Source organism: Sarcophilus harrisii, chromosome 1 (assembly GCF_902635505.1).
Source record: "Sarcophilus harrisii chromosome 1, mSarHar1.11, whole genome shotgun sequence".
Classification (NCBI taxonomy): domain Eukaryota; kingdom Metazoa; phylum Chordata; class Mammalia; order Dasyuromorphia; family Dasyuridae; genus Sarcophilus; species Sarcophilus harrisii.
Window position 1 is genome coordinate 406,078,391 of NC_045426.1, and position 12,537 is coordinate 406,090,927.

Below are 12,537 nucleotides of genomic sequence, written 5' to 3' on the forward strand. Positions count from 1 at the left end.
CCTTTCCATTTTCCCTTTTATAGTATATAGTACAGCAGACAAGGAAAAAGGCTCTGAACTAAGTGAATAATTATTTTTGATTGTTTTACAATTAATTTATGCCACTAGTTGAGATGTGGAATAGTTAAGGTGCTATCTTTTGTGTCAAAAGATTAAAAAACAATAATATATGGATATACAAACACAGACCCTCTAGTTAAAAAAAAAAATTTTTTTTGGGGGGGGGGACATGGAGGGGGAAGAATGAAAAAAACAGAAGACATGACAAAATAATCTAGCAAATGGACAGTGTCACACAAGTGATACTAAAACAGTTTAAGGGAATATTATATATTTTCTTGGGAGGTAAATTTATATACGTATAAAAAATATGAACAAATAATGTAAAAAAATTTTACAGAGTAAAAAAAAGCTAGAGTATTTCTAGCTATGCACATACACAAAGGGATAAAATATAAGCACTGTTATTGTTATTTCCTAAAGGAAAGCTATATTACTAGGAGCATGCAGTTTTGAGAGACAGAAACTTTTAAAATTAATTAGATCAATGAATTCCTGAGCTAACCAAGAGGCAAAATTTCCCAATGACCGTTTTACAATGTCCCAAATGCCTCTACAGGTATGTAGGAAAGCACATATGCATTTCAGCTTTAAGCAACTAGATGAATATTTTCAAATATCTGAGATGACAAGTTAATGTATCGTTCTTTCATAATCTTTAGAGAAGGGACTGTTCAAATTACTCACATTTCTTTCTCCTAATCAAATATAATTTGGGACTTGAAAAGTGCTGAACAACAACTATTCTATGCACTGGTCAGTGGAAGAAAGGAAGCACTTGGATGAAATATCCACAAGGTTAAATTTAGCTGATTCAATATGGTACAAAGCAAACAAAGGAGAGTTGCCAAGGGTAGGGGCTATAATTCCACTGAGAAGTTGTGGTCATTTTTGTTATCCACCAGAAACCACATGCAGTCTCCAAGGCCATGAAATGGAATTACAGGACCATAATTCCAAGTTTGTTTGCTTTTCTATTTTATGTATAATTTATGGATCTAACTGAAGTTAGAGTCTATTCCCATGGGAAGATTTTTTTCCCCCCTGCTGTCTTTCCCCTTACTGTTGCTGCCATGGTGCTATGTCAACTCAAGATATTTTTTAAAGGGCAAGTGGTAGGGTGAGGCCCTGAGAACTTGTCACACTTACTGAAATCATTTTTATGGTAAGGAGAGAAAAAAATGTAGGTGAGGAGATATTATACTTAGGAATTATAAACATAACATTTTTGAAACTTTATTACCAAGGACCATACTTGTTTTTAATGTAACTCAAAAAACACCAAGAAAGAACAGAATAATTCATTTCTAAATTACAGCAATCATAATGACTTATATTTTGTTTTTAGAAAGCCTTTATTTTAAAATATTCAAAACTTTTTCAGAGATTATCTCACTGCCTAAGAAGGAAAAAGATGGATGAAGAACTGAAGTCTTTAAGATAGGCAGTATTTTTTTTTTTTTGGGGGGGGGGGATTATGGATTCTTTTTGACAGTACGGTCAAGAGTGTGCTCTACTTCTTTGGAAGATGTAAGTGGTGGTGAAGAGGACTTGGGATTGTGATAAAATGCATAAAATAAAACATACAATATTACTAAGGAAACCAATTATACTGAAATAAAGCTAAAAAAAAAACAAAACAGGAAAAAAAACCAAGTTCATGGACTCCAGATCGACTCTGTAAATGTTGAGTCAGTCAGTGGGGGAGCCTGGAGTTCTGACTTTCAAAAGTGCTTCTTAAAAATATAAGTGAGAATGTTTTTCCTACTGTACTACTTGTACTCTACCACAAACAACTTATTCACCTTTTCAACAAAGTTATATTAACATGAAAACAAGATGCTAAAATTCCCCATGTTTATCATAATTTATACATACTGTGTAAGTTAAGTGCCCTTTTATGGGAAGCCTCATCTTACCTATCTGAAAACAAATCACAGCTGCCCCATGGCTCCATCCCAAGATACAGAGGGGGTAGAGATTGCCCTGCATACCTTTGCCCAGCAAGAGATTTCCCAGACATGAAAGTACATGTGTCTTTTGTCTCGAGGGTTCATTTTTCTTGAGTCCAGTTAAATGTTGACTCAACTAAACAATTTTCTAGGACCATTAGAAAAAGCAATCTCTATGATACTAATGGATTCTAAATAAATAGGGATTTCATAGAAACAAAGCAATCATTCAGACTCTTACCTGGCATCTTCTGGAGATTCAGCAATCAGATGGAATACTCTGTCAGCCATAATAATGTCTATTCCATTCTCTTTGCTGGTGTTATCTATGATCTCTCTGAAATGAAAACATGGAACTGATCTTAAACCAGGAGCACTGAAATCTTAATAATATTTAATGAAAGGCAATCTAGGAAGTTAAAATTTCAAGAAAGATTTTCTATTTATTTAGTCATGTTAATTCTGAATGTCTTAGAAGTAAAAATACAAATCCACAATTCGTACTATGTTATGTACAATGATATTTATCCCACATCTTCTCAACTAGTGGTACAAATGCATTGGAAGACACTCAGAAAATGTACAATTTGTACAACGATGTACAATTTTTGGATACTGATTTGCTTCTAAAACAGAGGGTAAAAGACATATATAATCCCACTCTGCTCCTATGGAAGACATAGGTGGTGGTGTGTTGAGTATCTGAGATTGTGATAAAACAGGAAAAATTTTTATATTGTCTGAAGTCTTTCTATCAAAGAGTACTCTTTGGCAAGAGGTTGTAAAAGCAATAGTGTAGTGTAAAGGCAATAGCAGTAGTAAGAGAAATATTATAGCATTTTAGGGCTTATAAAATGCCTTCTATATGATCTCCTTTGATCTTTCCCCCAAACTGTGAGGTACATGTTATATCCACTTTACAGTTGGGTCAACTGAGGCTGAGGTAGGACTTTCCCAAGTTAGTAGTCCAGGGCAGGATTTAAGTTCAGGTTTTGCTCCAAATCCAACTTTTTAGCTACAATGCCATGCGGTTTCAGGGTAGAACCAGGGCATTGCAAGACCCAGGAGGCCCAGAAAACTCAATCAGTCACAAGCAAGTGCTAAGTAAAACTGGGAAGTTGGCGAATTATCTCCTTTCAGTGACTACTTCTTCCATTCAAGTTCCCCTCAAGTCTCCAACAGAGACTGTTAACATTGCCTCAGTAACCATATATGCACTTCAAAAGGGGCTTTCTGGATGCAATAATTTTATTTGAAGGAGTAACTTTAATGGTGAAACTTTCAGATAACAAGGAGGGTTGGAAGAATAATCTTGTTATACCCCAGGCAACCTAATCAGAATAAAACTAGTGCTTATTAAATACTTCTAGATAGAGAAAAATTTTCCCTCCACTTGTACAACTTTTTCTTGGGAAGCATCCTGTGCAATAGAAACTTTCCTTTAGGGAAAAAGATACAAGGTGATAGCATAAGGTAGTGAGGGAGTCAAAGGACAACTCTGATCTCATATGGACAGCAGCAGAAGAAAATGGATTTTTCCAGGTTGTCAAGTTCCCCCTCAATTTACCAAACAGCAGTCTGGAGACTAGGGAAGTGATGGGAGGGGTGAAACTGTTAAAAAGGAACCTCAACTGACTGTTCCACTTATTCACACCATTATTTCTGAGTGCAACTAATTGCGTTTCCAATTGGCTAATTACAAGTCCAACTGTCTAGCCTTTGTCTTTTAAATGAGAGTCAAATGGTTAATTGTGACTACAAAAAGTCTATTAAATATAGTTATTCACAGATGAAATCTTCTTTCCATGGCTATCCATGGAAGTATAATCTGCTAAGAAGAACAGCAGGGGACCTTAAATAAAGATTAGTACACTGCATTAGGTTCAGTTTAAAAAAAAAACAACAGACCCAAGTTTCCATGGGAATTTTATAAGACTTAGAAGAATATTAGAAGTCAGAATTACATGCATGTCAAAGAATTCTACTGTTATTACTATTTATTTAATGACCACCATGTGCACATGGCCATGAACCTAGGAAAAAAAGGAATAAAAGGCTACACAGGTTTAAATAATTTAGCAACAATCATTCATAACATACTTGGCAGTCCGGACTTCAATTGTGCCCTTTAACTTTTCCTCGCTGTCATTTTCAAAGTACATCAGTTTAGACTGCCTGAGAACAAACCAGCGCTTCTTCCAGTTCCTCCTGGAAAGTGTGGATGACCCACCGCCTTTTTTGTGCAGCCAGCCTTGTTTAAGGGCCTCTTGCTTAGAACGGAACCACAAAAAGGTCTCATCTTTGAGAACACACCATCGACGTTTCCATGAGTTCATTAAGCCACCTGGTGCAGCAAAAAAGATAATTTAAGAAAAAATAAGTATAAGATTGGATTGTAAACATACCGGATTGTGCCTTAAAATTATAAAAAGGTCTTGATTTTACTCAGTTCAAAATTTTCTCTCTTTTAAATCACATACATAAAATTGTTTCTAAACAAACTGCAAAGAAATAACAGCCTAGGGAAGGACAGACATTTAACGGTATTTAATTCAATTTCAGGACATCAGGATTTCTGGTGAATTCTAGATTTTTCTGTTCTATAGTTCTATATTAGTTTGTACAGGGGGACCATTGGAGTCTGTCTTTCTGGCATCTGTGATTTATTTATTTGTGGTAGAGGGGGGCAGGGTAATTGGGGTCAATTATTTGTCTAGGGTCCAATGTCTTGAGGCTGAATTTGAACTCAGCTCTTTCTGATTCTGGGTCTGGTGCTTTCCCATTGTGTCACCTAGCTGCCCTCTTTATGTGATGATGATAAATATTCAGTCCTTAAAAGTTGTGGCCCTGTTAGGTTTTTTTTTTGTTTTTGAAAAAAATGCTGTAGTGCCATTTCTTTCTCCAGCTTATATTATAAATGTGGAAACTGAGGCAAACTGGTAGCTCAATAAGCATCTGAGGCTAATTTTTAAATTCAAGAATATGAGTCTTCCTGACTCTAGGTCCCACATTCAATCACCTGTGCTATCAAGTTGTTCTACCTATCCTATGTACCTAGCTATACATCTAGCATAAGGTGGACGAGGAGCTGACTTGTGTTGCTGTTCTGTACCTAATTAAATGGAAGAAAAAAATCCAGGTGGCAGGATTTGTGTATTAGTTCAGGCTTATTGCAAATCTCCATGGATTTAATGAATTCTTCCCAGAAAGACAGTTTTAAAAACATTTTTCCAATCACCTCTCTTCCTTATTGAAAGAAGTTACTTTTTGAGAAGCTGGAATCAATGTTGAAATTTAATAAAATCTTCTATAAATAAAATATACAACTGTAAATCTTTTAAAAAGGACACATGTTACCTGCAGGTAATTCTTCTAACTTGTTAGGTAATGATTTACCTTATAAAATACAGCTTTTAAGTAAAAATCCAAGGACATATTTAATCAGTAATTAAAATTCAATTATAGTTTGGCTAATTGGGAATAAAATATGGAGCTAAGAAAAATTAGCTGAAATTTCTTTCAAATTTCAACATTGATGTAGAAATGTTTTCTTTTTTTGTGTGTCTTTATCCAAAGTAACTACCATAGACTAGAAACTTTAAAAAATAACTGTTTAACTGAATACATAAATACTGTAACCTCTATCCTAAAGAGATAAGACTTGCCTAGCCCTATAGATTATTTAAGCTATCAACAATAACAGCAGCTTTATGTCCATTTTTCTTATTTTATCAAATTCATTGAAGAAAATAGTTCAATTGGAAGTATAAGATAGCCACATTTCAATTCTTCATAATACAACTTAGAATTATGCTACTAACCTTTGCATTTCCTGCTGCTAATTAACTACAAGTTTGTTCACTGTAACAAACAAATAGCATTTTTTATCTATTTCTTTAAGACTCCTTTGTGGAAAAAAAAATTAAAGAGAATTCCATATTGGAGAAGGGTAAGAAAGATGATCTTCTAGCTACTAAGGGCAGATACTCAAATTAAAAATTATGACAAGCTGACTAAAATAGCAACTAAACCACAAGCATTTTGTACTTGCCTAAAACAGGAATTTATGAATGTGCAGAGCTAGGGAACTATTTCCTACCAAAAATAAATAAGTGGCATTAGAAGTAAATACCAAATTCATTTCTACTTGTACAACAATTACAGATTTCTTCAACGTAGATCCAAAAGTAGCTGCATTAAGACTGATAAAAAAAAAATCATTTTACTAACATTAGAAGTTGAAGGTTTTCTGATCTAACATGAAATTTAAAATAGTTAATATATCTTCCTCCAAAATGGAATATAAATTAGCTCTTAGGCTCAGCTATAACACTAAATTTTCAGATCTTCTTATGTTAACGTATTTCCCATCTCTGGACCAAATTCTTTCTCCCCTAATACTTCTATTTCCATGGAATGTGATGAATATTCTACAAAATAAAGGTGAAGCTATTATATTTTCCAAATTGCATATATCTTCAACAGGTCATTTTGCTTTTAAAATTAAGTGACAAAAGAAAATAAGTTTGGAGCACTCTTCTAAGAATCAATGTACTACTGCAGCAGTAACATTTTGCTTCATTGTGAAAGGATCACTGTTCTTCTCTGGATCACTTATCAGCTCTTCCCTAACTCTACTATCAAAGCTTTATTTATTTTGCCACCTTCATTACTTCCAATTATTTTAATCTGGCTAAACATAATGCAGTATAAATAATTAAGCTCATGTGATATCTAGCCTCATTAACACATAAAAGAGGTATATAGTATTGTCAAAACTATGTTGATTCTAAAAAAAGAAGAAGAATACTCAGAACCATAACTAGAGAATTTTCATATGTCAGAGCCCTGACAACAATTTTTTAGGCTTGTTATATTAGTGTCAGTCACTTTTAATTATAGTTGTTCTTCAGGTTGCTTGTGGCTTATTAGGTCAGTTGGTTAACAGTTTCTCAATTTTTTTTTCCATTCTGTGACACATCTCTAAAGTTCTAAATTTTCCATGCCATATGATAAAAGGTTGGGAAGGCTAGGAAAGTTTTTCCTTGAATCAAATCAGGCAGAGGATTGGATGTGTTCATGCTAGTGTGATGGGGTAAAGATAGGAATGATAGACTTTTAAGAGCATATATTTAACTGAAGTTATGGAACTAAAATGAAAGTGAATAAAGGAAGCATAATCAACCAAAGGAATTAAAAAGAGAGAAGAAATAGGAGGGAAGAAATAGCTGAAGAAGAAAAGAGGAAAGCTAATAGAAGAGAAAAAGATGAAGGGGGAGAGATGGGGAAAAAACCAAAAGGAAAGAAAAAAGGAAGAGAGGGAAAGAAAAGGAGAAATTAAGGAGAACAAAATCAAAAATGGGAAAGAAGAAATGGAAGAAAAAGAATACAGAATGAGAAAAAAATAAGTACAGAAAATGAGTACAGGAAAGAGAACACAGATGGACAAGAAAAATTAAAAAACAGAGTTTTCTCTTTTAAACAAATGCCTTAAACACTTTTAAAGATTATGTCTTGGATGGAAAATAAGACTTACATAGGATCAATTCTTCTGCAATATAATTTCACATCTTAAATTCAATTTTATCTTTTTAAAGATAGCTAAGTGGTGAAGTAAAAAAAAAAAAAAAATGCCACCCTGGAGTAAGAAAGATTCATCATCCTAGTTCAAATCTGACTGCACACCCTTATTAGTTGTCTTGGTCAAGTTATTTAATTGTGTTTGCCTCAGTTTCTTCATCTTAAAATGAGCTGGAGGAGGAAATGAACCACTCCAGTATCTTTGTCAAACCCCAAATGGGATCAGGAAGAGTTGGACATAACTGAATAATATATTTTAAAATTCCGTGACATATTCATTATAATTCATTTCCTAAGATCCATACTCTTACTGAAGCTAAGTATAAGTTTTCATATTGTCTCTCCTTCCAAGTTCATTTAGGTGTAATCACCAGGTCCCATCTCTCACCCCCTGCCTCCCACTGAGCCTGTCCCTTTAGTACTCTTTTCCAAAAAGAACACAGTTCTAACATAGGCCAAATACTTCTGTTCTATTTCTGAGAGAAAAGAAAATGCTGGCTGCAAATGGTCTTGCACTGTAGCAAACAATCATGAAGGAAAAAACTAGAGCAAAATATTTGATAGTTCTTTAATAAGAACATAAAACTGTTTGTAAAGCATTTTCAGGACCAAAAATCCCACCAAGGCTGACTGATTTGGGGTGTGGCAGGAAACTTAGTAATCAGGGTGTGCCCTTTCTACTACCCACAGTTACCACACCTATCTCTGTTCTCTGTCCACCTGTGAGAGAAAGAAGAAAAATGCTAATAATCAATGCACCTGGACTCCATAAAATGTGTGTGTGTGTGTGTGTGTGTGTGTGTGTGTGAAAGAGACAAATGCAAGACAGAATGATGAACATTCCCAGGAGCAGAAGGCAAAATTCAGGACAGTAAACTGTTATGTCCTACAGGATGCAGGTAAGTCACCAACCGAGCCCTGGCCAAACAGATTTCTCTCTACCATTATGGGAAAAGATTGTCTTTATGGGACTGCTATGGTCAAAAGAAATTTGAATTCTTTTATTATCAAGCTATATCATAATCCAAAACCATAGAATCTATGTGACATTGAAACATACCTTTCATGTACAGAAAACTGTGGAAATACGGCAGGCTGACACAGCTATAAACTGAGTCTCTTCTATAAGAGAGTTCATCATCTGTATCAAATCTAGAATCAAAGTCCTCTTCACTATCTTCAAACTGTACAAAAAGATAAAAAATATCAAAACTCAAACATAAAAGTATGCAATGAACAAAACAAAGATGGTATATACCATGTCGAAGTCAACTTTTTTTGAGGGGGGGGACAGTCAACAATGTCCAGATATAGGTAAAGACTGGTGTTTATAATAAGATTAAATACATGTTAACATTCTGAATTCAATAATCTGTTGAATATTCTAGAATATACAGATAGATTTCATATAATTTGGAGCATGTCTATGTTAATATAAACACAATGCAACCTTGCTGTTTAAGGGATAAAATGGGTAATTCAATTATTTAATTTATCTTACCATGCTAAAAACATTTAAAGATATTATTTAAAAGATGAATATATTTCAGATATGCAATAAAATGGAGGAACTGGAGTAAAGGCAAGAACTAAGAGGAGAAGTGAATTCATAGAATTAACGAATCTAGTGAAAAAAAGGATTCAACAAAACAGTAAAAATTATAGTAGTTACAATACATTCCTTATTTTAAAAAACACTATTAGAAATAATATTCTATTGAGTGAAATGTGAAGCAACTCTTCCAAACTTTTCCCAATGTGCCGTTGGCAATTCTGTTAGGTGAAGGAGTCTCATTTCCTAACTTACAACAAAAGCCGTGGCTGATATTGCTCAAGCCCCAAGTAAACACATGCCAGTTTTATTAGGCTTCAGGCAAAATTCATTTCTGGGTGTGTATGTAGCTATACATAGAAGACACTATCAAAGGCTTCTATTTGCTAATGAAAATCCTCTTTGAAAATTAAAAGCTTTGGAAATATGTATATAAGATTTGCACATGTTTAACATATATTGGATTACTTGCTGTCTAAAAGGAGAAAGTAGAGAGAAGAGGAGAAAAAAATTTGGAACATAGTTTTGGAAGGATGAATATCAAAAACTATCTACACCATGTATTTTGAAAAAAAAATTAAAAGCTTTAGGATCTTATTATTGTTGCAAATAATGGATTCTGAAGATTTTATATTATTTGACCTAAAAAAAAAAATGGGGCACTGTGATGCAATGGAAATTTTTTAAAAACATAATTAACAATATTTTAATGAAAATGGTTTTTAAAGATCTGATCTATTTATTTTAATTGATTTTATTTACTTAAACTCAGAGTTTATTATTTAATTAGTTTGGTTTAATTTTAATAACCAATTTAAGATTCTAGATAACTGATGATAAAGTGTGTTATATATCTGTTGCCACCTCGCTGCCCCGCAGCTCCACAATGTGCCCAGCAGTGAAAGACTCACCGAGGACTGTGCTCCCTCAGAGCTGAAGCGGTACGCTCCTGAGCTGTTGTAGGTGCCCACCGAATAGCGGTAGTCGGGGGACCACTGGCTGCTGTGCGAGTTGGAGAAGGTCACGCTGCTGCCCGAAGTGATGGCCCCATCCTCGTAGTCGTCCTGGTCGTAGTCGTAGTCACCCTCCGGGGAGATGAGCTCCCCCGAGCTCTGGGGCACGCAATAAGTGGACTCGCCACTGGAGGAGTTGTGCAGGCTGGCGGAGTCGTGGACCGAGGGCGTCAGCTGTGCGGTGCTGTCGGCGCTGGGGCTGGTGGGCACCACGGTGTCGTTCATATAGGGGTCCTCCTCGGAGGAGTCGTCGCTCGTGCGGATGCCGCTTGTTCTCTGGTCCGAGTGCCCATGCTCGCTCGGGTTGGGCGAGTCCTTGAAGGCATCGTCATCAGCCTCGAAGCCCTCATCCACTTCCTCCTCTGGGTAGGGCTGGCTGAAGTTAAAGTCGGGCTTTTCCTCACAGGCATCTCCGGCCAGCTCCGCCGAGAAGCCGCTGCCCACTGAGAGGGATCTCTCAATGTTCCTCACGCATTCGTCAATCTCGTCAAAGTTGAGGGACTCCAGAAACTCCTGGGCCGCGCGGCAGGCTTCGTCTTCTAGCCTCCGGAGCTCCTGGTCCCGGAGCTCCTGGAGCCTTTGCAAGGAAGCTTCCGTCAAGGACAACTCCTGCCGCTCCTTCACCCGCTGCAGGTCCTCGATCTCCTTCTCCAGGCGCAAGATCTCTTCCACTTGCTTGTTTTCCTTCTGCTTCTCCATCTCCAGTTTCAGCTGCTCTTCCTTCTGACGGGCTTCAAGTTCTTCCCGTCTCCTTGCCTCTTCAGCCTGTTCAGAAGAGAAACGCAAGACTAGTCTCAGTACACACCTACAACAGATGTCATTACATTCTACCATTAGCAATAAGGCTCTAAACTGAAAATTTTAATTGGACCATGAAAATTAAATTCATATGAAAAACAAATGCACAAAATTTTTTCTAGTTAAAAAAAAAAAAAAACAACCAAGGTAATGAGTAGGAAATCCTCACATCACATTTTTTTTAATTGAATTCACTGTTTTCTACTTCTTTTCTGATTTCAATTCCAAGGAGCAATCCAATTCAGCAGATATCAATTAAGGGTTCCCTCTATAGAAAGCTCTCATATACAGAGATGAGTGATGTAATATTCCTGTCTCCAAAGAGCTTAAAGATGAAAAATAAATGACCAATACAAATTATAATTAAGTAAGCAAGCAAAGGAACAGAATGGATAGGACAGATTTAGGTGAGGAGAGATAATTTATGCCTGATGAGAACCATACCTGGCTTTATAAATGTTTAGTAAACTGAATTCCTTTAACAGAGGTGCCAAGTTTCCTTATATAAATCCACCATTCTCCCCGTCCCCCAGACTTGCAAAATCAATTCATCTTTGATTCTTCACTTTCTCTGGCTGCCACTATCCCAATTTTCTCTCATCTGCCTCCTTTGTATCTCCTTAAATATATGAAGAAGACCACCCCCCTGTTGTAGGTACTCATTTCCTACACTATACTATTACAGTAGCCTGATGATGGGGATCCATGTGTCACAAGTCTCTCCCTACTCCAGAATACCTATGCTCAAATTGATTTTTCTTAAGCATCTCACTACTCATACACCAGGGACTCCACATCACCTCAGGGATCAAATATAAAATTCTGTTTGCTATTCCAGTCCCTTCAAAACCTGTCTCTTTCCCCTACCTTTTTAGTCTTCTTGTATTTTTATGTCCTCCTGCTCTTCAATTCATTCTTAAACAAAACACTCCACACTGGCTATCTTCCATACTTAGAATGCTCTTCCATCTACATTTTCTACCTTCCTTTAAGTCTCAATTAAAATCCCACCACTGTAGGAAGCCTATCCCAAGCACTCTATTGCTTTCCATCTCTTGACATTTATCATGCATTTAGCTTATTATATCTCTATGTTAGTTGTATGTTTTCTCTCCCATTAGATTGAGCTCTCCCATTAGATTGAGACAGAGGCTCTTTCAGTCTCTCAATCCCTAGCACAGAGCCTACCACATAATAGGTACTTAATAAATGCTCACTATGACTCCATGATACATCCTTGAAGGTATTCTTGGAAAAAGGGAAGAGAAGTGGGGATAAGGTGTTTGAAGGACAGAATAGCCTAGGAATGGAAGACTATTCACAAAAGAAAGGAGTAGAAGACTGAAGAATAGAGACTTGTGCATACTATCTTGAGTGCTAGGCTAAGGAGCCTATATTTTATAAAGTAAGCAATGGGAGTTATTGAAAATTTCTGTTCAGAGATACAATGTGTTAAGACCTACATTTTGGGAAGAATAATCCAATGCTGGTACAAAGAACAGTGGAAAGAGGACAGACTGGAGACAAGGGGATTAGTCAGAGTTTATTACAACACTCTAGGTAATGAGAGCCTTAACCAGGA

The 12,537-nt window shown here is 36.1% G+C and overlaps 1 protein-coding gene across 1 annotated transcript in view; it reads right to left on the minus strand.

The window, feature by feature from the left end:
- The window catches only part of MYO10 (myosin X), a 220,568-nt gene that overhangs the window by 22,671 nt on the left and 185,360 nt on the right, over positions 1-12,537 (minus strand). Inside the window, exons 25-28 of the mRNA XM_003759635.4 lie at positions 10,056-10,922; positions 8,653-8,776; positions 4,113-4,356; positions 2,254-2,349 (exon numbers count right to left, since the gene is read on the minus strand). Coding sequence (XP_003759683.1) covers positions 2,254-2,349; positions 4,113-4,356; positions 8,653-8,776; positions 10,056-10,922 — 1,331 coding nt within the window. The remainder of the gene's footprint in view (positions 1-2,253; positions 2,350-4,112; positions 4,357-8,652; positions 8,777-10,055; positions 10,923-12,537) is intronic.